The sequence below is a fragment of the Neoarius graeffei genome, chromosome 11 (genome assembly GCF_027579695.1).
Source record: "Neoarius graeffei isolate fNeoGra1 chromosome 11, fNeoGra1.pri, whole genome shotgun sequence".
In the NCBI taxonomy this organism is placed as follows: Eukaryota; Metazoa; Chordata; class Actinopteri; order Siluriformes; family Ariidae; genus Neoarius; species Neoarius graeffei.
Window position 1 is genome coordinate 10,637,116 of NC_083579.1, and position 26,922 is coordinate 10,664,037.

A 26,922-nucleotide genomic window follows, 5' to 3' on the forward strand; every position below is an offset into this window, starting at 1 on the left:
ATAGACCTTGATGGTGGCAGGGGTAAGACCCTTATCAAAGCAGAGGCTGGCGGAACAGTCGAATGGTCGGCAGGGGGCAGCATGTAGGCTCCTCCCCCCGAGTTAAGCACCAGTTGGAGAAAAGCCTCCATCTGTTGGCATAGAGGGCATTGGTGGGGGGTGCCCGAGAGCTTGCAATGGTGTTGACCACTGCCGGCTCACAAGGACCTCGCAGGGGGTCCGGCCCTTCAGCGGCCATACCCAGAGCTGCAGATGGGCTGGATCCGGGTGCCAGATCTGCCCTCCCAGCTGTGATAGGTCAGTCCTCACTGGCAGGCACCAGGGGTCGCCGTTCAGAAGTTGCAGCAACTTGGGAACCACACTCGGCCCGGCCACCGGGGGGGCGACAAGCAGCAGCCCGTGGTGGTCCATCGCAACCCTGTGTAGGGTTGGCACGATCAGCAGCGGGGGGGGGGGGAGGCATACAGCAGTTGCCTCGGCCAAGCATGCGCCAGCGCATCCTGGCCCAGGGGACTGGGGCCGTGGAGGCTGAACCACAGAGGGCAGTGTGTCAACTCCTGGCAGGCAAAGAGGTCCACCTCTGCCCTGCCAAAACGTTTCCAGATGGCGAGAACCACCGCTGGGTTGAGTCTCCATTCCCCGGGATCGGGGTCCTGGCGGGACAGCAGATCTGCTGCCCTGTTGGCAGTGCCTGGCAAGTACATGGCACGCAGGCTCAAGAGATGTCGATGGGCCCACCGCAGAAGTTGGCCAGCCACTTTCAAGCACTGGAGGGACTTTGTGCCTCCCTGGTGGTTGATGTAGTACACTACCGTAGCGTTGTCTGTCCGCACCAGAACGTGTCTGCCGGTCAGGCCTGGGAGGAAGTGCTGTAGGCCGAGGAACACAGCCCGTAGCTCCAGCACGTTGATGTGCTGCGCCCGTGCAGCACCGGGTGGAGGTGGAGACCGTTGAACCACCTCTGAAGCGGCGTAAGTCCAGAAGTCCCAGCGGGACCAGAGAGGAGGCTGCCGTAAGCATGCCCAGCAGGCGCTGAAAGGTCTTCAGGGCGAGTGACCTACCCCGTCCGAAGCGGCCAAGCAGTAGGCGGATGTTGTGGATCCTGGTCTGGGAGGGAGTTACCATCAACGACCTTGAATCCAGGTGCATGCCCAAGAAAGTCGTCTCCTGGCTGGGCACCAGCGAGCTCTTCTTGTAATTCACCCTGAGCCCCAGCTCTACGACATGCGAGAGCACAGTCGCGATGTTGGTGCGGGCCTGAGCTGCTGACCGTGGACAGACGAGCCAGTCGTCCAGGTAAGGCAGGACACGCAAACCCCTTGCCTGAAGTAGTGCCGCTGCCGCACACCCGGTGAACACACGGGGTGCCAGCGATATCCCAAAGGGCAGAACATTGAACTCGAAAGCTTGGCCCTCGAAGGCAAACCGCAGGAACTGCCTGTGGTGTGGCACAATGGGAGCATGGAAGTAGGCGTCTTTCAGGTCGAAGGTGACAAACCAGTCGCCCGCCTGGATGTGGTGTAAGACATCCACTGTACGCAGCATGCGGAATCTCATGGTCCTCAAGTGGGAATTGAGGGACCTCAGGTCGAGGATCGGGCGGATACCGCCGTCCTTCGGAACCAGAAAATACCTGGAGTAGAACCCACCTTGCTGTCTCTGCCTGTCGACGGGAGAGACTGCTCCTTTCTCCAGGAGGGTGGCGATTTCCTGCCGGGGGACGAGGGACTTCCCCGGATGGCTCACGGTGGTGTGTTTGACCCCATGAAACGTGGTGGACGGCGGCAGAACTGGATGCGGTAACCCTCGGTGAGGGTCACCAGCACCCAGGGGTCAACGCTCTCCAGCTTTGGAGCTGTTCGCTGGAAAAGCGGCCGACCACCGGCGCGCTGATGTCAGCGCCGTCCAGAGCGCCCCCGTCGGTCACCATGGGGGCGACGAGGAGCAGACTGGGTGTAGGGGGCGGCACCGCGGGTCCGGGAGGTGGTGGGGCGGCGAAAGTCATCAACCCGTCTGGTCTCCTGGCGGGTGCGTGGCCGAGACAGAGTCGGTGTGGGCCCCCTGAAGGACTGGGCAGCATTGCCATGGTGGTGGGCCTGGCGGGGCCAGCGAACTGCTGTTACGCCTAGATGACCTGGGCACTCCGATCCAGGGCTTGCTGAGTGGCTTCGCCAAACAGCTCCCCGGGGACAACAGGGAGAGAGTGCAGCACACGCCGGTCGGGCTCGGCCAGAGGGGACTGTGCCCGCCATATCTGCTGGCGGCCGAGGGTGAGATACGACATCAGCCGGCCCAGTTCCCGCGACGAGTAGGCAAAGGCCTGGAGCCGCGTCACACAGCTCCCGTGATGCCGCGCTCGTCCCCTCCAGCGTCTGGGGGTCCATGACACCTGGCTGGCAGAAGGGAACTTAAATAGGGCGAGAACGCTCCAAGTAAGTAGCCCAAAATAAACTATCAGGTGGAAATAAAAAATAAACGACCGGGCGAACACACCCGTGGTCGGGAATATTAACAAGGATGGCGCCGTGCGCTACAGAACTGATAAACAGCGGCGAGAAACACCGCTTTAATTTAAATGAATGAAAACCGCTTACCTGAGCGACAACAAACCGGCCTCCAGCAGCGAGGACACGCCTCGGAGGGCTAGTCAGCTAACTCCACCGAGCGAGAGCGCTCAGCTTAACGGAGTAACAAACAATACGAATATAACACACAAGACAGCCGGCCCGTGAGCAGGCCGGAGACAAGGCTACACAAAACAAGCGGTTGATAATATTAACAAGGATAGGCACTGTGCGCCACAGAACTGATAAACAGCGGTGAGAAACACCGCTTCAATTTAAATGAATGAAAGCCGCTTCTCAATGTTGGGCATCTGCAGGAGGCCATAGGTAGGGGTGTCCTGCATTGCCGCCAGGGCCCTGCAGTCACTAGGGAGGTGGGAAGGCATCTAGGGTCCGCCCAACACCTCTGTAACTCCTCGATGTATGAGGCCGAGGGCGGAACAGACAACGAGGAAGGCTATGTGGGACCTCTGAAGAAAGCGCTCTGATGCTGGGCCACCGGGGCGTGTCCAACCCCAGACGGGCCAATGCAGCCCTCAGCGTTGGCTGGATGGATGAGCATCCGCCTTCCGACGCTGCCACGGTGCCATGGCTGGTGGCCTGGGAACCGGCCGGAGAGGTGGAGCCGTGACCATCGGACCCACCGCAGTCAAAGCTCTCCGAAGCCCGGATCGACAGTTCATCCAGGCCGCGTGCATCAACGGCCGGTGACAGAAGCGGTGGTGATGGTGAACAGTCGGGCTGCCAGGCAGAAGGTGTGGCTGCGGGAACACTGCCCCCTGTGGCGGAGGCTGAAGATTCGCCAGCAGGGCCTTCATCTCCTCCAGCTCGGTGGACATCACCTCCACCTTCTGAGCCAAATCGCCCGAGCGCTTCTTTTTCGCCTTAGAAGCGAAGACGTGTGGGGGAGCCCACGGCGCTTGCTGGGCCCCGCTGCTGCAGCCGACACCGTGTCCTGTCCCCCCGAGGCCCGGGGGATGTCAGACGGAGAATCCAGCCAAGCCAGCCTGGCGGTCCGCGCAGCCACGCTCAGGCACATGCAGTCTGCGCAGGCCATGTCCGTCAGCCCCTGCCGCAGGTGATCAATACCCAGGCATGAGGGGCACTCGCGGTGGCCGTCCTCCGGTTCGAGGGGGACCAGCAGTTGGCGCAGCGAGAGAAGAGGTCCATGACGCCTGGCTGGCAGAAGGGAACTTAAAAAATAGGGCGAGAACACCCCAAGTAAGCAGCCCAAAATAAACAATCAGGCGGTAATGAAAACGACCGGGCGAACACACCCGTGGTCGGGAATATTAACAAGGATAGGCACCGTGCGCCACAGCACTGATAAACAGCGGCGAGAAGCACCGCTTTAATTTAAATGAATGAAAACCGCTTACCTGAATGAGGACAAGCCGGCCTCCAGCGGCGAGGATACGCCTCGGAGGGCTAGTCAGCTAGCTCCACCGAGCGAGAGCGCTCAGCTTAACGGAGTAACAAACAATACAACACACAAGACCGCCGGCCTGTGAGCAGGCCGGAGACAAGGCTACATAAAATAAGGCGGTTAATAATATTAACAAAGATAGGCGCAGTGCGCCACAGAACTGATAAACAGCGGCGAGAAACACCGCTTTAAATTAAATGAGTGAAAACCGCTTACCTGAATGAAGACAAGCCGGCCTCCAGTGGTGAGGACACCGCCCCGGAGGACTAATCAGCTAACTCCACCGAGCGAGAGCGCTCAGCTTAACGGAGTAATAAATCAATACGAATACAACACACAAAACAGCCGGCCTGTGAACAGGCCGGCGGCGAGGCTACAGAAAACAAGGTGGTTAATAATATTAACAAGGATAGGCGCCGAGCGCCGCAGAACTGATAAACAGCGGCGAGAGAAACGCCGCTTTAATTTAAATAAATGAAACCCGCTTACCTGAAGCGAAAACAAGCCGGCCTCCAGCGGTGAGGACACCGCCCCGGAGGGCTAATCAGCTAACTCCACCGAGCGAGAGCGCTCAGCTTACGGAGTAATAAATCAATACGAATATAACGACAAGAAGAAAAGAGTTGGTGGACTTAGCGCAGTTTCTTGGAGGATGCGTAAGCACAGCCCCAACCCTACGGGTAACGAAACTACCACAGCGCTTTGTCCAAATTTCAATCCAACTCGCAACCTGCAAACGCGAGAAGATGTAAGAGGTCACTTCCTGGGTTTACCGGTCTTTTATGCCGGGGTCACGGGGTGACGTCACCCAGGTCACACGTGACTTTGTTGTTACTATTACTCGACCTGCACGTTCGTGTGATGGATATCCATGTGCTGAAAGCACCGCCTCTGGCGGTCAGTAGAAACGAAATAGAACTTCCTGCTTCAAATGCAACCAATAACGTGACTCATTGTTGGTTTGAAATTGTTCTTCCTGTTAACAGCTCTCACCCCTCCCCTACCCCGCCCTCCTTCACAACCACTGGTCTGGTCCTGGTCTTGACTTGGTCTCGCCCTGCCTTGGTTTTGGTCTTGACCAAGACTCTGAGGGGTTGAGATAAAGTCAAGACCAAAGCAGGGCGAGACCGAGTCAAGACCAGGACCAGACCAGTGTGTGTGAAGGGGCGAGGGAGGGTGACGGTCATTAACAGGAAGAACAAATGCAATCAATAACATGACTCACTGCAAATTCAAAATTGTTCTTCCTGTTAACGGCGGTCACTCCTCCCCCACCCCCTTCACACCCACTGGTCTCGCCCTTCCTTGGTCTTGGTCTTGACTTGATCTAAACCCCTCAAAGTCTTGGTCTTGTCTCAGTCTCGATAGGTCTTGGTCATGACTTGGTCTTGGTTTAGGTGGTCTTGACTACAACACTGACTACTAACTAGATCTCAGAAGACCTAAGATCCATAAAAATGGAAAGGGTGACAAAGCAACCTGAGAGTTTACATAGGAAAGCCATGTAAACTCTTTCAGATTTCAGAAGCAGCCTCGGGACCAAAAGGTTGCTTAATCGATTCCCTGGAGCAGCAGGAATGTCTGAAGTGCCCTTGAGCAAGGCACCTAACCCCCAACCGCTCCCCAGGCTGCTCTGGGTATGTGTACGTTGCTCTGGATAAGAGCATCTGCTAAAGGCCTGTAATGTTCATCAGTCTACAGTTAGACAAACAAGCTGATTTAGTACTGTGGCTCGTCTCTTGAAAAGTGGAAGTAGACGCCCAGCCAAGATTACTCCAAACGATCAACGCAGAATCCTCAACGAAGTAAAGAACAATGAAGGAATCATTGGAACTGGCAAATATTGTTCATGAGCCTACCATACACAAAACATCGAACAGGCAGGGTGCCCATGGCAGGACACCACAGAGGAAGCTGCTGCTGTCCAGAAAACACTGCTGGACACGTGAAGTTTGTCAAAGAGCATCTTGACGCTACACAACGATACTGAGGAAATGTTTTGTGGACTAACTGCACTTTCGATGCACGGTCAGTGTTGAATGGGTGTGTCCAGTAAAGACACGAGTGACTATAATTAACTGTGTGTTATCAGTTAAAACACTGTGTTTGCTCATTTTTGTAACTCAAATGAAGCTCAGACCAGATTTTAAGATACATTTAGACAGAAATGCAGGTCATTCCAAAGGGTTCACTTACTTTTTCTTGCCACTGTGTATCCTTGAAGATATTTAAAGACACTTTAAAAAAAAAATCCTTTTGTAGTTACGTTTAATCTTGTCGGACGTCATTTGTATCTTATAGCAGTCGTTCCCTCACTAGTCTTTCTTTTATTCTGCTTTTGATAAGCTAATAAGGGGGAAAAAAAACCCACAGCTTGTCAAGATACCAAGCTCAGCTGTCTTGACGCTTCTGCAGCGGAAAACGTACTTATTCTGAAATATCTTGTTAATCTGTCTTGTGTGTGTAAAATGAGGAACAATATTATCAACATTGGTCCTTTGTTGTGACAATTCTTTAAGTGTGTGGTGGATCATAAACGTTTTTAACGCAGGCTGCGCTCAACGATAAAGCGGCTCATTCTGAAGTGGCGAAGCTCACGATGGACCTCAGTAACGCACGCAAGCAGCTGAAAGGTACTAGCAAAACACACCTTGCAATAGAGGCTTTGCACGGTCACATGACCTGATAGCAACAGTAACTATGTCGCCGTGACGGGGGCAGCTTGTAGTGCTTCATTCAGACGAGTGAGTTGTTATTGGTCGGTATGGGAAGGTTCTGCTGTGTTTTTGGATGTACAGATTGTTCTGAACGAAACAAAGACATCAGATTTTTTTTTTTTTTACCCAAAGTAATTCATCTTCAGGGGGAAAAACGGGAAATAAACATTCAGCGGGACTCAGTGTTGAACAGAGAGGTCAAAAACCCTGTGGTGCTCACTTCATTTCCACGAAGGTAAGAATAAAAAAATAATAATTTCAGAACTGCAGCGCAGTGCTCATTCTTATACAACCCCGATTCCAAAAAAGTTGGGACAAAGTACAAATTGTAAATAAAAACGGAATGCAATGATGTGGAAGTTTCAAAATTCCATATTTTATTCAGAATAGAACATAGATGACATATCAAATGTTTAAATTGAGAAAATGTATCATTTAAAGAGAAAAATTAGGTGATTTTAAATTTCATGACAACAACACATCTCAAAAAAGTTGGGACAAGGCCATGTTTCCCACTGTGAGACATCCCCTTTTCTCTTTACAACAGTCTGTAAACGTCTGGGGACTGAGGAGACAAGTTGCTCAAGTTTAGGGATAGGAATGTTAACCCATTCTTGTCTAATGTAGGATTCTAGTTGCTCAACTGTCTTAGGTCTTTTTTGTCGTATCTTCCGTTTTATGATGCGCCAAATGTTTTCTATGGGTGAAAGATCTGGACTGCAGGCTGGCCAGTTCAGTACCCGGACCCTTCTTCTACGCAGCCATGATGCTGTAATTGATGCAGTATGTGGTTTGGCATTGTCATGTTGGAAAATGCAAGGTCTTCCCTGAAAGAGACGTCGTCTGGATGGGAGCATATGTTGCTCTAGAACCTGGATATACCTTTCAGCATTGATGGTGTCTTTCCGGATGTGCAAGCTGCCCATGCCACACGCACTAATGCAACCCCATAACATCAGAGATGCAGGCTTCTGAACTGAGCGCTGATAACAACTTGGGTCGTCCTTCTCCTCTTTAGTCCGAATGACACGGCGTCCCTGATTTCCATAAAGAACTTCAAATTTTGATTCGTCTGACCACAGAACAGTTTTCCACTTTGCCACAGTCCATTTTAAATGAGCCTTGGCCCAGAGAAGACGTCTGCGCTTCTGGATCATGTTTAGATACGGCTTCTTCTTTGAACTATCGAGTTTTAGCTGGCAACGGCGGATGGCACGGTGAATTGTGTTCACAGATAATGTTCTCTGGAAATATTCCTGAGCCCATTTTGTGATTTCCAATACAGAAGCATGCCTGTATGTGATGCAGTGCCGTCTAAGGGCCCGAAGATCACGGGCACCCAGTATGGTTTTCCGGCCTTGACCCTTACGCACAGAGATTCTTCCAGATTCTCTGAATCTTTTGATGATATTATGCACTGTAGGTGATATGTTCAAACTCTTTGCAATTTTACACTGTCGAACTCCTTTCTGATATTGCTCCACTATTTGTCGGCGCAGAATTAGGGGGATTGGTGATCCTCTTCCCATCTTTACTTCTGAGAGCCGCTGCCACTCCAAGATGCTCTTTTTATACCCAGTCATGTTAATGACCTATTGCCAATTGACCTAATGAGTTGCAATTTGGTCCTCCAGCTGTTCCTTTTTTGTACCTTTAACTTTTCCAGCCTCTTATTGCCCCTGTCCCAACTTTTTTGAGATGTGTTGCTGTCATGAAATTTCAAATGAGCCAATATTTGGCATGAAATTTCAAAATGTCTCGCTTTTGACATTTGATATGTTGTCTATGTTCTATTGTCAATACAATATCAGTTTTTGAGATTTGTAAATTATTGCATTCCGTTTTTATTTACAATTTGTACTTTGTCCCAACTTTTTTGGAATCAGGGTTGTACAGTGAAGTGAACATGAGTAACACAGTGGTTCGGCAAAGCCTCACCTTCACCTAGACTTAAAGTGCATTTACATTCGGGGATCCTTCAGAGCGCGTTGTGCGTGTGCTTGGGACCCAGTCATTATGGGGAATACCTGATGCAGATTTGAACGCAATCAGCACATGCATATAAGGACACAGAGGCTTTGTGAAGTACCATCATTATCATGGTCACGTTTATTTCTCGCCATGTGTATGACTCTGCTTTCGGTTTTGTTTTGGCGAAGATCATGCCCACTAATGAACACTCTTCCTGCACTTGGATCCGTCCACCACCACGTACCTGACAAAATACTTCACAAAGTCTGTGAAAACAGCGTGCTGATTTGCTCTCAAATCAGCATCAGGTGTTTCCCATAATGACTGGGTCCCAAGCGCGCACACAACACGGTCCAAAGGATCCCTGAATGTAAATACACTTTTTATCCCCCGCTGGTTGAAAGGCCCAAAGGGGGATTATATCGTGGCAATTTCTGTCTGTCTGTCTGTCGAATGGTACTCACCTTCTGAAATCAACTCCTCTCACAATTTTTGTAGGAATTTCACGAAACTTGACAAGAGCCATTGTTATATGTCGGTAATACGCATATTATTTTGTTCAGTTCAGTCATGTTTTACCAGAGTCGTGGCCCTTGATTAACAACCTTGTACTTTGACAATTTCATGAAGGTGTGCTCGCCTTCCAACATCAACTCCTCTCTCAATTTTTGGACGAATTTCTCAAAGCTCGGCAAAAGGCCTCGTTATATGACGGTAATACGCATATTGCGATTTAATTTCGTTTGTGAAAACTTTTCCCAGAGTTTTGACCCTTGATTAAATAAGTTGTACTTTGACAATTTCATGAGGGTGTGCGTTCTTCTGAAATCAACCTCTCTCGCAATTTGTAAAGGAATTTCACCAAACTTGGCAAAAGGGTTTGTTATATGACAGTTATACGCATATTAAAATTTTGTTTAATTTGGGCAAATTTTCCCAGAGTTATGCCCTTGATTATTAACAAACTTGTACTTTGGCAATTTCATTAAAGGACATGGGACATGGATTTTTTTTCTGGGTATAATTATGTATAAAGGACATAAGAAATGCCATCTAAATCACTGCAGGGCGTCAAAAATGTGAAAATCATCACGTTATTCAACTTTTTTATACATCAGCGTAAAACAATGATTCGTTAATTAGCTAAGCGGTCACGTGACCCGTGACGTCACAAAAACTTTCCAAGGAGCCAGCGCTTGGGTATCTAATGTAAACAGGTTACTGAAATGGACACCATCGACAGTGACGTTCCCGATGTTTCACAGAGATGTGAAGTTAGACCCTATCAATTCGAACCGATAGCTGGAAATTCACATGAACATGGATCTTGTCTTTACTCTGACGGGTCAGATGATTCTGAGAGTGAGAGTTCATTCAGCCCTCATGAAACTGAAAGCGGTCGGCTCGATAACACATCCTGGTAAGTTAAAAACAATTCTGCTCAAAGGCTAATGATCTGTTGAAAGAAGTATTATTTTTGTATCATACATTGAAAGTTCATCAAAGATCTAGCTAAAGTCCGTTGCAAGCTAGTTTTTTTTTTTTGCTGATATTTTTCGAGATTGATTGAGATACAATGCTTCCAGAGTCCGAGATGAAAACATTCAAAATGGCGAAACGAGTCAGAATTATGATAATCAATAATTGATACACCCAAAATTATAATACTAACCCTTACCGCATGAGGCCCATGGTAAAACCACACTTCCAGGAGGGGCTGCCGTCTGCCTCCCAAGCCGGCCGAGAGCGCTCCTCGTCGGGCACGGCCAGGCGGGCGAATGCCCTGGTCCGTCCGCCCTGTCTAAAAAAATAATGGTACAACTCCGAGTGAAGGTATCAATGCGCTGCCGAAGCGCGCAGGTGTTGTTAGTACGCCTGTCATTATAGTGCGGACTTTCCATAGCATAGAAAATCGCCACGTTTCAATTTGTGTAACTGAACTTGTTTCATATCACTGGTCATATAAACCTATGTAAACAGGAAAAACGTGGAAGAGTTTGGTCGCATCTAACTACAGCCCCAAAAAATACCATTGGCCATACTGAGCCTAGCTACATTGCTAACAGGAGTAACAGCGCGTCTGACTGACTGGGAGGTCGCAATACACCATGATGTTCAATGTACGTTAAACACTCTAAAAACGAAACAATTTTCTTGTCATCCAAGACACAAAAACTATTTTGTCGCATTCGTCATCATCACGATTCACACTTCTCCATATTCATCTACCCGCTTGTGCTGCACCCGAAAGTTTTTGTGACGTATGATCACGTGACAGCGGCTCTTCCGGTTGTAAAATATGCATATCGGAGCTCGAGCAGAAATGCCATATAATCATCACGAATATAACGATTTTGCTGAATTTAATAGATAATTTTGTATTTGTTGATGCAATTATTTCATATTTTTAATGGAAAGAAACTGATATAGCGTGCATTTATGTTTCATGTCCCATGTCCTTTAAGGTGTGCTTGCTTTCTGAAATCAACTTCCCTCACGATTTTTATCCCCTGCTGGCCGAAAGGCCCGAACGGGGATTATGTCGTGGCGATGTCCGTCCCAGGAAGGGTGCTTGCCTTCTGAAATCAACTCCTCTCACAATTTTTGGAGGAATTTCACAAAACTTGACAGGATTCTTTGTTATATGTCAGTAATACGCATGTTGCAGTTTCATTCAATTCAGTCGCATTTTACCAGAGTTATGTCATAGTTTAAGTCACTGTATAAGAACGAGCACCACGCTGCATGTGTGAAAATTATTTTTTATTTATTCTTACCTTTGTGGAAATTAAGTAAGCATACTATCAAGTTTTAGATCTCTCCATTCGACACCAAGTTCTGCTGAATGTTGTTTTTGTTTTTTCCCTTCTACATTTAAAAATCTCTTTTTTTTTTTTTTCTTTTTTTTTTCCTGCCGATGATGAATTACTTTTTGGTAAATTAAAAAATCTGATGTCTGTTTCGTTCAGAATGATTGGCACATCCAAAAATGCAGCAAAACCTTCCCATACTGATCAATAACAACTCACTCAGCTGAATGAGGCACTACAAGCGTGCCCCCTGTCATGGCGGTGTAGTTACCGTTGCTATGGGGTTCACGTGACGATGCAAAGCCTCTATTCGACACGTTTTTCACGATCACTTTCAACACATGAATACGTTCCCTTTCTTTCCATAGAGTTGAGATTAAGACAGTGTGTGCATGCTTCGGAAAAGTCAGGAGCCCAGAAGCTCAGTGTGTGCGCACACTCACCAAAGGTGGAGGACACGGTGAACATGTTAACTCAGCGGCTTAGAGAGAAACGACTGGAACTGAACCTGCCAGAACGCATACAGGTCTCTCTAACACACACACACCTGAGATCATTTGGCTCTTTTAATCTTTTACGTAACAAGAGCACTATGTTTGGTGAGCACTTGGCGATTGTGGGGACCGATTTCCCCACAATATCCTATTCGAGCCTGACTGATAAATTGGCGTCCCAATATTATCAACCAATATGAACTATTGGAGTTTATAACAGCTGATAAATGATGACAAAAAAAAAAGAAATGGAGAGATGGAAGATGAATACTTCAACCATGTGAGTGGTGTTGCATAGTTTGTCCACCAGATCACAACAATCAGCTGACCCAAGCAACTTGTATTTTGTTGCACTTTTGTTCAAAGTATTCTTTATAACATTAAATCGAGTTTATTTTTCAACTGTATCATGTTCTTGAAAATCTTCTCTGTATTTCTGAAAAAAAATTATATATAATACTGTATATATGCATGCTAATACATCAGATTTTTAAGTCCTCAAATATCAAAATGGTGATCATTCGGGCTGTATGATGATATCATACTGACGTTACTTCCTTTTCATTTTTATTCCTTTGTGTGTGTGTGTAGGACATGTCTCGCACTCAGTTAGCTCTGGAAAAGATGTCTCTGCAGAAGTGTCTTCTTTACTACGAGAGTCTTCATGGCAGACCGGTACGTTTTCTTACACACACACATTCTTTAAAGTTAGCTTTGCAATATTCCTCATTATTATAAAACCATGTTAATGTTAGATATGGTGCATAAGGGCCCGGTTCCACAACACTGATTAACTATGACTATCCCTCTGCCGGAATTTAGTTCCAGTCTGGAGCAGTCACACCACAACTATAATCCCGACTGTAATATCACTTGGTCCTGCCACTCAGGGAAATAAACGCAGGAATAGTCGTGGAAGTTTTTTCCAATTAGTAGCACGTTATTCCGGGACTTCAAAACAACCCATGCACCAGTGTTTTCGTTAACGCATCTTTTTTTCATGACTAAAACATGACGAGACGAGACGAAACGAAAATGTTACTGGGTTGGCTATAGGACTATCAAAATGCATAGCGTTTCCTCCAACGGCGCGTGCAACCTGTCTGCCAAATGCTGAAAATATCAGCAATGCACCTGCATCCTGTCCTTGTTTGGCCACGCCCACCAGGCACAGTGCACACCGGGGCAGCCGCACACGGTTCATGGACCATCGGCAACGCCAGCACAAGGGCTGCCCCCGCCCCAATCTGTCCCTCTGAGTTACATGTTGGTCCTGGGATCGAGATGCTGACCTCTTCTGCTCCTCGGACCTGCTTGATCCATCCTGGTGCCCTGTGTCTGGTCGGAGTTTTATCGCATCGCTCCTGTGGAGGACGGCCCCATGTGGACAGTTGAGGGTTACACCTAGCCTGGGCCCGCCCATCCTAAGCGTGACGCAACACGAGGGCCTGTTGCGAGCTTAGTCTGGCAAGGCAAGCTATCTACAGCTCTTCCAAGCTCCCGAAAAATCGGGAGCCAATCAACTTTGAGCATCTCCAACGGCCCTGGGTAGAGGCGTGTTCAAGGCACTGATGTAGTAGAACTGCGACCGGAAGCCATAGATTGTTTACAGAATCTATGCCGGAAGCGCTTCATTCACTAGAAACATTACGAACATGGAGCAGCGGCAAGCCTTTGACACAGCGGTAGATGCTGTATTGAATGCATTGAACGGGAAGTTCTCATTGAAAACGGAGCAAAGAGCAGCCCTGGAGGTATTTATTGAAAGGAAGGATGTTTTTGCCTTGCTCCCGACCGGCTTCGGTAAGAGTTTAATCTACCAGTTAGCCCCGTCGCGTCGCATACGTCAGAGGAAAGAGTGATGTGATTGGTTTAAGCTTCGTCACAGCCTTTTCTGGCTTTGACCAGTAGCAAACTGAGGCATTTCAGGGAGGCGGGTCAACCACGCACTTTGGGAAACGGTTGGGCTTAATATCTTTGCCAGACCAAATGCTTGCAGAGCTTTGAAGTCGCGTTAGCCAGACTAGGTTATACCTGGAGGACGCTCTGGACTCTTACAGTAATGCTTTTATGGCTGAGGACTACAGTTGACTTGCTAACTTTCGGACTGCAGTTGTCATGAACAGTTTTGCACTCAAGTTTCCATCAATGAAGAGTTACAACATCAGTGAAACTGACTTCATGTTAAAACTGTTAATGTTATAGTCATGTTGTCTGTTGTTGCCCAAATGAGGATGGGTTCCCTTTTGAGTCTGGTTCCTCTCGAGGTTTCTTCCTCATGTCGTCTGAGGGAGTTTTTCCTTGCCACCGTCGCCACAGGCTTGCTCATTGGGGATAGATTAGGGATAAAATTAGCTCATGTTTAAAATCGTTCAAATTCTGTAAAGCTGCTTTGCGACAATGTTTATTGTTAAAAGCGCTATACAAATAAACTTGACTTGACAAGACAAGGGCTTGGTGGGCGGAAAAGACGCGATGATTTATGGACACGCTTTACACATAATCCAGCAGAAAATAAAACGGAATGCCTTGTAGTGGGAGACAGAGGTACACGCTGTGGCAAGAATACGACCAACCTCAAGAGGCATCTAAAGGCTCACCATGCTGCTATTTCTGCGACGGTAAGTTAACGTTACAAGAAGTCCTTAACAGATCATGTATACGTTTGCTAGCTTTGGTTAATGTCACTCAACAATCGGTCTGTGATGAATTTCCTATGAAGTTTTCCAAAACACCGTGACCTGGCGAAAATGAATGGGACCGCTAACTTAAATTCAATTAACGTGTCATGAGTAAAACTTGTCCTGCAGGGATTATTGGTGGGACAGCACGTGAATGCTTCGTCATATATTGACCCATATTTGAGTTACTGTGAAACATATGGGCGGAAATGTAGCTTTTCAGACCTGTTGCTGTGCCTTAATATGTCTAAATGAGCAGCAGCACACCTGGCTACTCTAACGTTAGCAGCACGTTTAGCCATTGTTAGGTTTTTTTTTCCATCTCTGGCCCTCACCATCTCGAGATCAGTCCCCTCGTGTCACCCAGACGTCTGGGGGTGAGTCGCAGAAAAAAGAAAGGAACCCCACAATCAGTTCGCAATCTTTATTCGCAAGTCCCCCCTGAGATGAGAGGTTTTATACGTGTGTGTGTGTGTGTGTGTGAGTGAAACCTTGGGTCAGTCATGACAATTTTAAACAAAGACTATGTTTAGTCTAACAAAGAAGTGTCTTCTCCACTGGACGAAGGTTAGGTTACACAGGAATAGTTTAAAATCACTGTTATAGTATATGTAATAGTCTAAAATAATAAAGGATCTTAAAAAGCTCTAAAATATTAAAATCATAAAGTCTTAACACCTTGTGCAGCAATAAGGCTAATATAAATCTATAAAACTAACATGAATCACTTTAATGCAGCTTTAAATCTAACATTCAATCATTTCAATTTCAAATTCAACACTGAAGAGACTGGTTAAATCTAACAATCCTAAATCACGTGTAGCTATAAAACTAACTTAAATCATGGCTTTAAATCTAACTTTTAATCCCAAATACATGTTGGATATGTGTGGGTGTGTCTGACATCATTACAGACCTTGGCGCTGTTCAGACACAATAATCTGATCAATAACACACATTTCACATCAAAATAAGCAGAATGTTCTGATGACACGACAGCAATGTCCAGACAGAATGGAACCTTCAAACAATGTCTAGCTGAGACAGAAGGTCATCCCAACTGAACAGAATAAATCCCTACAACCCTGTCACAAAATAAATTACTGCCTTCTTGGTCAAGAATAAATACTTACAATTATTTATCCTTACAAAGGAATAAAACCTTACAGCCATCATATTTACATGAACGGACAGCGTGGTCATCTTCGAGTTGTGTGTTCATCATGACATGTTAAACGGAGGCAGAAACACGAGTCTGTGAACAATGGCGTATACACACTAGCAGACATCCCAACCTGCAGAAACTCATTTCAGGGAGGTGTCGTGACGCATGACTTTTTTCCCATCAGCGTGTGTGTGTGTGTGTGTCACGACACCTCCCTGAAATGAGTTTGGATGTCTGTAAACCAATCAGGATGCTCTTTGTCTAGCATGTGCTACATGAACGGGCACACGCGCAGTCTCTCGCGCACTCCGTCATATGCGCGATGCAGACATTAATGTTTCGCGTGCACGCTCTTGCTCGCTTGCTCTAGATTCCGGGAGATATTCTCCAATTTGCGGGCATCAGGGAGCCACTATCAATATGCGGGAGATTCCCGGAACTTCCGGGAGACTTGGGATGTCTGCACTAGACAGTGTTTATGTAGAGAGTACGTTATGTACAACCTGTCAACCTCGATTACAATTTCCTATCTCTGTATTGGCCTAATTTAACATTTTAAAGTAATTATTTTTTTGGCTAAAATGAATGACTGACTAAAACTGGACTAAAACTCTTTTAGTTTTCGTCGACTAAAACTATCAAGGATGGAATTGACTAAAATGTGACTAAAACTAATAAGCATTTCGTCCAAAAGACTAAAACTAAATCAAAAATTGCTGCCAAAAACAACACTGCCATGCACACGCTCCGGTGGTTGATATAACAACACGGATAGCAGTGTTTCCCGCAGAAAATTGCTTAGTCAAGGTGGTGAGTCTTCGGTGGGCATCACGCGCGGCACGGATAGTGGTCCGGGGGGGGGTTGTCGGGCTGTAACGCGTCACACGTTGCACAGATAGTCCGGGGGGGGTAGTAGTACTACAATAATAACAAAGCTGTGTAGAACTGTAAAATAGGTATTTATTGAAATTAAATGTCACAACTACTTACAAAAACTGAGGTAAAATGGTTTCCTGGCCAATAAAAGTGCTCTCAGTACAGCAGCAAGAAAAAAGTAACAAACCGATATTTTTTGTTGTTTCCCTGCCATTTACTGCACGCAAGAAAGGAAGCAACAAGTTAGCGTCAATCATGCAATCATTGGGACAGAGGTTTTTTTTTAACTATTATAATTTATTTACGGCCCATCAGAGGAATGTTGGTGTGCAACGGCGAAAAATGTATGGCTTTGCCATCTAGCCTATGATTACCCTCCCCTTTTGTTGAGGAGGAAAATGCATGACCCTCTCTCATAACATCCAGACTAAATAGCTGCCCCTTCCTTCCACAAAAAAAGTTGCGTGACCATTCCCTGTTTTCCTCCGGTGGACCCAATGAGAGTAATCTCGCTGGGTGGACCAACAAAAATAACGGAAGGGTCCCACGAATGTAGCCTACAGCCATAATTTATATTGCCTACCTTAATACATTTATATTAGGCCTACTTATATTAGCACATGAACATTATATAGCATTAGGCTATATAATTATATTATTATATTATCTTACTTATATTAGTACATGAAAATTAAATTTCACTGTAACAGTGCAAATGCACCGTTTAGATGAGCAGTTACAAATACAACTTACCTTCTTATTCCACCGACGATAATGGCAACGTCTCGACTTTCCCGCTGAACCGTTGAATTTAAAATTAAAATGTTTGTAAATATGGCCTCGAGGACATATGGCGTAGTAATATATCCAACCACTAGGTGCCGCAGTTTAGTCTAGCTGTCAGTCCCTGCGCTGAAATGCATTACCACTTCGTTTTTTTTTTTTTTTTGGACGCATTTTTTTTTTTCTTGGAACCTTGCTAGGGCGGGCGGTCGAGTTACCCAGGGCAGCCGCCTTGCCTGGAAAGTGCTGGGGGAAACACTGGATAGGTCACGGATTACGGAAATATAATAAAAAAGGATACAAAATACGGAGTGGTTACAGATTTTAATACGGATGCATCACAGACGCTAATAATTTACAGATTGGTCACGGACGTTTCAGTATATTACAGATTGGTTATGGATTTCATATCATGGATAAAAAAAATTAAGAAGTCTAAAACAAATGTTTGGACTGTCGAAGTTCATAATTAAAATATCTCGCCTGCATTTATATGTTTACTTTATTAATTTACTATTGATATTTCACAGAAAATAATCACACATCTGTGAATAAAAGATCCGTGCTTTTGTATTCTATTTTTTATTTTCCGTGAATCCGTATTCCGTGACTTCATGATGCAACAAGGGTGTACAAAGATGTCCGGGGAAATTAGCACGGGCTCGGACAATGTCACGTTTTATCGGATCAGGTCCAGGCCTGGGCTATCCTTGACTTGCAAGTGACGTCAAAGCAAAATAGGAACCCAGATGTCGGCGGATATACGAATGCAGTGTCAAGCGACATTCCAGACAAAACATAGTCACGCGTGTGCGACTCTCTTTGTTTTTCCACTGTTTTAAGCGTTCTTTTAGCTCTGCCATATCTTTGTGCTGTATACGGTTGTGGTCACAACAGTACTCGTGACCGTGGCACATTCCGATTTTTTTTAGAATTCCGTCCGTGATTTGGAAAGAGGGCGAGGAAACTCTGAGGCTTCGTACGGAGAGGAGACGAGCAGAGCACGGCTGAACAACATCGGCAGGGCTGATCTAACGGACTAAAACCAAAACAGCTCGTGTTTGCAGTGATCATTTTATCTCAAGTGAGATTCAAATGCTCTCTCGATAATATCATGGAAGAATTTTATTTTGTGTTGCTAGAATTTTGCTATAAAACGAGCGTTCTGTTGTCATGGTTCACTCGGTCGGTTGTTGCTGTAATTTTAACACGTGTATTACCGTTTCGCTTCAAGGAGCGCCAGAAAAATTATACGATAGAAACAATCCAGACTGGGCTCCCACTCAGAACATGGGCTACGTTTCGTCCAAGGTCGGACTTGATTCTTCGGCAGCCGAACCAGATAGAACACGATATCTGGGTACTCGATGGTCGGTAGAAGCATCTTATCTTCACAAAAGTCTGACTTTTTAAAATAATATGGGTCAAAACCACACATCTATCTTCTCTTTGTATCGAATCTTCGCGCGACTGTTCAAATCGTGGTAATACTGAGAAAATTCAGCACTGTGTCTGCCATCCGAGTTGCTTTGTATATCCACCATCATGGCGGACACTCATGAAGTAGCACGTTTTGATCACGTGGGTGCAAGTCATCTATAGGTATCAATCAATTATCGGTCTGGTGTGACCACCAACCACATAAACTGCAAGGGACCGATTTTATTTATAGTTGCAGGTATTGTGGGACCGGGCCTTAAGAGCTTAAAAAAAAAAATCACAATTTTCTTCTAAGAATGTCGAGACAGAACGGAACTTTAACATTTCCTTGATGATGATGAATTGTTTCTCAGCTGTAATTTTTTAAGTGGAAAAACCTCTAACATAATGAGTAACGCTGTAGCGTATGAGAACGGATGGTTTTCTAAATTATGTGCATTTAATCCACTTCGAGTTTAGAACGATGCACTGCTATATGACGTGTGTGATTTTTTTTTTTTTTTCTTTCCTCTGCAGAGTTCTAAAGAGAAGAGGAGCGTGGTGAAAGAGCTATATGAGCACTACCATGTAGTGAAGCAGGCCTTCTACAGCTCAAACACACCCCCCTCTACCACTGTATGGCTTTATCACACACGTAATATACTGACCTGAGTTTACACTTTATGATAACCTGTCACAGGAAAAAAAAAAAAAAAAAAATCACACATTGTGAAGAATTCTTTGCTTATGAATTGAAAACTACAATCTTTAGAACCCAGTACTGTGACCTGGACAGTTTAGTGCCGTTCTGACCAAAGAGAGACTATAATGCCGCTTTTCCACTACAAACGCGGCCGAGTTGGGCTGAGCCGTGCCGTGCTGAGTTGGGCTGAGTCGAGCTGAGCGGGGCTGTTGGAGTTGCATTTCGACTACAACCGCGCTGAACCGTGCTGGCTGGAAGTGGGTGGACACATTGGGTGGAGTTAGCGAAAGTGGGTGGACGTCACGTGATGTCGTTAAGCAGCGCAAACGGTGACATCAGTGATCTTTTAAGCGGTAGTCTCACGACCCGGATAGTAAACAATAAACATGGAGGACATGGAGTCATTAGTGTTGCTGGTCTTGGTGCTGTGGCTTGTTGTCACCGACAACGCCAACAGATACTGGCAAGAGCGTATAGATGAGGCGAGGCGCATAAGGCTTCAGAAATTCTCGTAATTCGTAATTCTTCTTCTTCCGGGTCTACGGTGTTTACAGATCCCAGCGTGCTCGCGGGGCGTGTGTGGGCGTGTGAGGACACTCCTCCTCACCAATCAGTGCACAGGGGAGTGTCTGCTCACGCCCCCAGCCTCACTGGGCACGGTTTGGCTCGCTTCAGCCCCACTCCAAAACGGTGCGAGTTTTAGGGGCTAAGCAGGGCTGAAGCGAGCTGAGTCGTGCTGGTTTTGGGTAGTCAAAACGTGAGCCGTGTCGGGCTGAAGTGAGCTGAAAAAGGGTAGAGGGTAGAGGGCCATAACTAAAGTCTGGCAGTCAGGAATTGTGTGTGTGTGTGAGCGCTGCTACGCCACCAATAGGATGACGATGCAGGATTATGCAAAACTCACAGAACAGGTGCAAATATGGAAAATGCAAAAACTAAAGGAATCATGCTGAGAGAAATGTATCCTTATTACATCACGCAATACACTACCGTTCAAAAGTTTGGGGTCACTTTGAAATGTCCTTATTTTTGAAAGAAAAGCACTGTTCTTTTCAACGAAGATCACTTTAAACTAATCAGAAATCCACTCTATACATTGCTAATGTGGTAAATGACTATTCTAGCTGCAAATGTCTGGTTTTTGGTGCAATATCTCCATAGGTGTATAGAGGCCCATTTCCAGCAACTCTCACTCCAGTGTTCTAATGGTACAATGTGTTTGCTCATTGCCTCAGAAGGCTAATGGATGATTAGAAAACCCTTGTACAATCATGTTAGCACAGCTGAAAACAGTTGAGCTCTTTAGAGAAGCTATAAAACTGACCTTCCTTTGAGCAGATTGAGTTTCTGGAGCATCACATTTGTGGGGTCGATTAAATGCTCAAAATGGCCGGAAAAATGTCTCGACTATATTTTCTATTCATTTTACAACTTATGGTGGGAAATAAAAGTGAGACTTGTCGTGGAAAACACAAAATTGTCTGGGTGACCCCAAACTTTTGAACGGTAGTGTATGTTAAAGTATTTGGCCAAGATTGTTCGCTCATCTATCCATCAGTTCTCCACGAATTTCCATTCCGATTGTCGTGTTTGAAAGAACTCGTCACTGCGCACAAAACTTGGTCGTTGTTTTGTCAAATGTTTTTGCTAATGAGGCCAAATTAACGAGTTTCCCAGGCCTCTCACGAGAATTGTATCTCCTGTCTGACTTGATTTTCTCATTCGATTCCAGTTCTGATCTTCCTCTGAGGAACAAAACTTGGTTGTTTGATTTTCTTGTCAACAATTTGTTTATTTCTTCAGTTAAATCGTGTCCCATCCCTCCCTCCCTCCGTTCTGATTGTTTTATTTGAAAGAACTAGACCTTCTGTACAACACTTGGTCATTGTATTGTCAATTTTTTGCGAACAAATTAATAATTCGGTCAACTTGACACACTTTCTTCTGACTAGAATTGTCTCTCATTTATCATGCAAATTCAGTTCTGATCGATGTTTTGGGTCGGGCTTCCCTTGCTTGGGGAGCAAAATTTAGTCCTTTGTTGAGTTTCCTGTTGTAAACAACGAGTCGTGGAGGTCGGTCCTCCCTCACATCGTCACATTTCAGTTTTGGTCGTCCTGGTTGTTTTGATGGCAGGCCAGACGAGTAATAATCTTAAGACATCACACTGTACTGAAACGAGCACACATCTAACACTTGTCTAGACACGCGTGCGTGAAATGCAGAGAGGCTCAGAAGGGTGTGTCCATATGAATCCTGTGCTGGGAGAAGACGACACTAACCCTGTTTTCATCGCCCAGATGGTCACGCAAGAAACAGATTTCACAAATGAGACGCAGATAGTTAACAGGTATGAGCACAAGACTTAAACGTGCAATATTTTTTTTTAAAATTTTTTTTTATTCCTTACCTATTCAAATAACCTGGTAGATGTGTCAAAGATGAAACAACAAGCATTCCGGACTGGAAGACTGTGTGTTTGGATGCACCTCCTGCCAGTCATTTTTATAGACAGTATAGAGGACTTTTAGTGACGTCACAGATTTTTGTTTATCACGCGGCGTCGGCAAAGAAACAAACAGAGCCGCGACAGTTTATCATGAAAATCAAGACGACTGTAGTCAGTACAATCTCTCTGAAACGATTAAAAATGTGTTTTGTACCAGCAGATCACATGACATCCAAAAGCTGGAACATGCAGGCAGCACGGAGCTATATAATTTACCCATAAACGTATTTGTTCTGCACACTTCTTTCTCTGTCTGCATGTTCACCGCTTCAAGTGGGTTAAATGCAGAGTAGGAATTTCGCTGGGCGGCACGGTGGTGTAGTGGTTAGCACTGTCGCCTCACAGCAAGAAGGTCCGGGTTCGAGCCCCGTGGCCGGCGAGGGCCTTTCTGTGCGGAGTTTGCATGTTCTCCCCGTGTCCGCGTGGGTTTCCTCCGGGTGCTCCGGTTTCCCCCACAGTCCAAAGACATGCAGGTTAGGTTAACTGGTGACTCTAAATTGACCGTAGGTGTGAATGTGAGTGTGAATGGTTGTCTGTGTCTATGTGTCAGCCCTGTGATGACCTGGCGACTTGTCCAGGGTGTACCCCGCCTTTCGCCCGTAGTCAGCTGGGATAGGCTCCAACTTGCCTGCGACCCTGTAGAACAGGATAAAGCGGCTAGAGATAATGAGATGAATGAATGAGGAATTTCGCTGTGCTTGATTTTACCCACAAATGTATTTATTCCATTTGAAAAGCATTCGGTAAACCAGCTACCGGATTTGGGACACATTTATGACATTCTGAACTATTTAGTATTTAGATTTCTAAATACACCAGAGATGCAAACAAAAGTACAGATGCCTACTGATCTGATCTTGAGGCAAGTTTCGTGCCGGAATGTTATGGGAAATTCCTGACAAAGATGAGCTCAAACGCGGACTTCTAATAGTAATAACTTCTCCATGATGTTATCAATGTTGCGACTCAAGTTCTACAGCCAGAGTGCCAACGGCTCTGCCCACCGCCAACATGAATTTGAGGCAGTGGGCAGAGCTGTCGGCACTCAGACTGTGGCTGTAGAACTTGAGTCGCAACATTGATAGCATCATGGAGAAGTTGATGGCTTTGCAAAGAGAAATGGATCATTTTGGTGGCCAGAATGGACAAGCGGGTTAAGCGAAAAAGGACACGTCTACCCGTCTTAAGTCTAAACAAATTCCAATCTTATCTTGGCTCTCCTAGCCAGCACTGCCTTCAAGGCCGTCGCTGTAGAAACGCGATTCTCCCCCTGGAGTTCACTGCAGTGAGACACACTCTGTGTGTTTTTTTTTTTTTTCCTGTCTGTACTATGAAAGCTAAGTCGAACCAGAGTCAAATTCCTCGTGTGTGTAACATACCTGGCAATAAAGTGCTTCTGATTCTAAACAAGCCAGGGCCTAGATCTAGCATATTTTATGATGTTTAGCCTTGTCTACATCATCAGTACATAACAAACATGCTGCTAGTCTCACCAAGCATTAGGTCTAAAAAAAAAAAATATATATATATATATATATATATATATATATATATATATATATATATATATACACCGCGTCTAAAGCCCACATCCAGATCTACACTTTAACGTTGCACAGAGCTTTCACACTAACCTGATTATAAAATGTTGCTTTTCTTCCTGTTTAACTGCAGCTTGCCAATTTTCTCGTCTTTCTGGGTTCTCCGGGAAGCGGTGAAAAGTTAAACCAGGTTTATCTCCACGTCTGTTATTACATCCAAAAGCACTACAGGTCTCTGGCATTGTTCTTTTAGATGGAATTTCTGCAAGTTTATCTGGAGGAGATGTTTACTGAATTTGGCGTACACTTGTGCCGGTTGCTGGAAAAGCTCGCCCGGCAACATAAACAAATCTGCAGTCGCGATGACGTCACGTGAAAGTAGGGCTGGGCGATTTTACGATTACGATGTTATTCACGATATAAAATCTCCTACGATTAGAAATTAGACACGTACGATATCCCTACGATAAGCCTACGCCTTCAATAAAATTACTTCATCCGAAGTTTTGACAGACACGCGAATAGCCAATCATAACTAAACAGTACCACACGTAACCAATCAGTTGGAAGAGAGCCACGTCATGTTAGGTTGCGTGCGCACACAAACACACACGTGTAGCAGCAACGCACAGCATGGCTGTGGTGAAGTTTGCAGGAGCGCGGCATTTCTCCAACAAAGCGATTTATAAAAATGAGCGAGAAGCCGACTGACCGGAGTTCTGAACAGGAAAGTCAGAGCACTGCCCTGGAGGACATCGTTGAAAAGAAGGGCCAGAGATCTTCGGTTGTGTGGAGGTATTTTGGATATTTAAAATCGGACATACAACAAAGTGTTACACAAAACCTTAAACACACTGACGTACAGGATTGCACTTTTTTTCTCCTTGCAGCATAAGGCTTACATGTCAATATGTCTTTGTTTGAAAGTTGCTAGAATTTGCACAAATGATTAACAATGGTATATAGTTTTTATTTTTCAGTTTATTCATTTGAATAAAAAAAACAAAAGAATGTGCATCCAGTTTGTTTTGGTTCTGTGAAACTTGAAGGCTTGTTAAGCTATTTTTGTTAATTAGGAAGGAACTACTAATTTGTAATGTTCATATTTTGAGCAGAAAATTAAAGAAAATACAAAAATTGTGATTTGATTTATATCGTGATATATATATCGTTATCGAAAATTTTGAAAAAATATATGGCGATATAATTTCTTCTCATATCGCCCAGCCCTACGTGAAAGTCCTCTATATGGGCTGCCTAAAATACGGGGAGGCAGAGCTTTGTGACATGGGTGGGATTCATTCAAGTGTCAAAGATGTAATCTTTCTTAATGCATCTTTAAGAGGGTGCGTGTGTGTAGGGTGGCGCTGTTGAGGCAGCTGAAACAGACAAGGATGGAGAAAAGGCAACTGAGAAGACATCTCAAAGAGTACGAGAAGAACTTTCTGATAAAGCATGGCAGGTACGTACACACACACAGCTTTATTGAACAGTCACAGTAGGTTCTCAGAAACACATCAAGAAACTCAGAACAGGGAAAAAAAAAAAACTCCACCAACATTTACAGCAGTGTGTGTGTGTGTGAAGCCTCTCCACACAAATAGCGAGAGAGAAGCTTAGATGGATAAAGTTGTAGAGGGACAGAGGTGTTTGTTTTCCCTGTACACATATGTACACGGTGTTTAAAGGTTCAGTCCGAGTCGTCACTGTACACAGCTATCGGCGTGTAAGGCATAGCGGGGAGACGTCACGTGCCAGCGATTACATCCTCCTCTTTTTTTTTTTTTTTAAAGGAGTGCAGAGAGACAGGATCATGTGATCATGGCGGAGGAATACGAACGCTACTCGGCTCTGAAGGACAGACTGAGGCTGCTGAAAGGGATGCTGGGAAAAAAACACAACCTCAGTGCAGCCGGAGACAGAATCGCCGTCTGACACACACACAGTCGCTTCTCACATCCTTCCTCCTGGTGGGTGTGAATCACGTGCCATGCGTATAATCAGATGCTCACTGGTGCTTTTATTTTATTTTTTTAAATATAGATGTTTCAAATGATTAACTAAAAGCCAGTTAATAAAGGTCAACTCATGCACCTTCCTATTTAATAAAATACAGCACTTTATATTCAGTTGAAAGCTTGTTTGTTTAAACCAAAGGCCAGATGCACGAATCCAGTATGTATGTGTTACAGGTGATCTAAAGTGGTGGACTTCAAACCAGAAGGTCATGAGTTCGATTCCCAGCAAGGACAGTAAAAGCAAATTAAATTAGAAAGACAGGTCAATAAGTAGGCGGCGCGGTGGTGTAGTGGTTAGCGCTGTCGCGTCACAGCAAGAAGGTCCGGGTTCGAGCCCCGTGGCCGGCGAGGGCCTTTGCATGTTCTCCCCGTGTCCGCGTGGGTTTCCTCCGGGTGCTCTGGTTAACTGGGGACTCTAAATTGAGCGTAGGTGTGAATGGTTGTCTGTGTCTATGTGTCAGCCCTGTGATGACCTGGCGACTTGTCCAGGGTGTACCCCGCCTTTCGCCCGTAGTCAGCTGGGATAGGCTCCAGCTTGCCTGTGACCCTGTAGAACAGGATAAAGCAGCTAGAGATAATGAGATGAGATCAATAAGTGTAGTTCGGGGTAGAGAGGTATAAGAGGCTGGATGGGGGCGAGTGAGAAACGACAGGGAAAGGTGACTACAGTAGAGCGTGCTTGTCGAAGTGTTCTCATTCGTTTATGAACCCCCTAAAAATCGCTTTTATTTTCCTTTTTTTTTTTAAACTGTCCTTGCTGGGAATCAAACTCATGACCTTCTGGTCTGAAGCCCACCACTTTACCATCCAACCCTAATTCACCTGAAAAAAAAAATCCCTTTTAAAAGGGATTTTTTTTTGAGTCAAATTTAATTTGCTTTTTTTTTTTGCCCCCCACTTTTTACTGTCCTTGCTGGGAATCAAACTCGGGACCTTCTGTTTCGAAGCCCACCACTTGACTACGACACCACAGTTGCAGCAAAGAAATTAAACGTTCCGCTCCACCTCGCTAAATCTAGAATCACCTGTAACGCATACGAGCCCTGATTTCACAGTGAGAACAGCTCGACGCGCTCCCTACGATCACGTGAACTCGATTAAAAGGTATGGTTCAGTTTTTCTGCGAGTGTCTTATGCAGCACTCTACTTTTTTTTTTTTTTTTTGTTAAACATCTGTTTTAACGCAACATATCGTTTTCTGCACTTCTTCTTTCGATGATGAATGAATAAACAAATATAAGATCAGTT

The 26,922-nt window shown here is 45.5% G+C and overlaps 1 protein-coding gene across 10 annotated transcripts in view; it reads left to right on the top strand.

The window, feature by feature from the left end:
• LOC132894101 (protein FAM13A-like) overlaps window positions 1–26,922 on the top strand; it is an 88,665-nt gene that overhangs the window by 50,180 nt on the left and 11,563 nt on the right. For 5 of the 10 annotated variants that reach the window (XM_060933398.1, XM_060933393.1, XM_060933394.1 and 2 more), the window contains 7 exons: window positions 6,542–6,623; window positions 11,857–12,014; window positions 12,574–12,657; window positions 19,444–19,542; window positions 21,811–21,956; window positions 25,017–25,118; window positions 25,450–25,626. In XM_060933398.1, the coding sequence (XP_060789381.1) occupies window positions 6,542–6,623; window positions 11,857–12,014; window positions 12,574–12,657; window positions 19,444–19,542; window positions 21,811–21,956; window positions 25,017–25,118; window positions 25,450–25,591 (813 nt within the window). In that variant the 3' untranslated portion in view covers window positions 25,592–25,626. Of the gene's footprint in view, window positions 1–6,541; window positions 6,624–11,856; window positions 12,015–12,573; window positions 12,658–19,443; window positions 19,543–21,810; window positions 21,957–24,999; window positions 25,119–25,449; window positions 25,627–26,922 lie in introns of those variants that run through there. The other 5 variants (XM_060933395.1, XM_060933396.1, XM_060933397.1 and 2 more) reach the window with 5 other exon arrangements.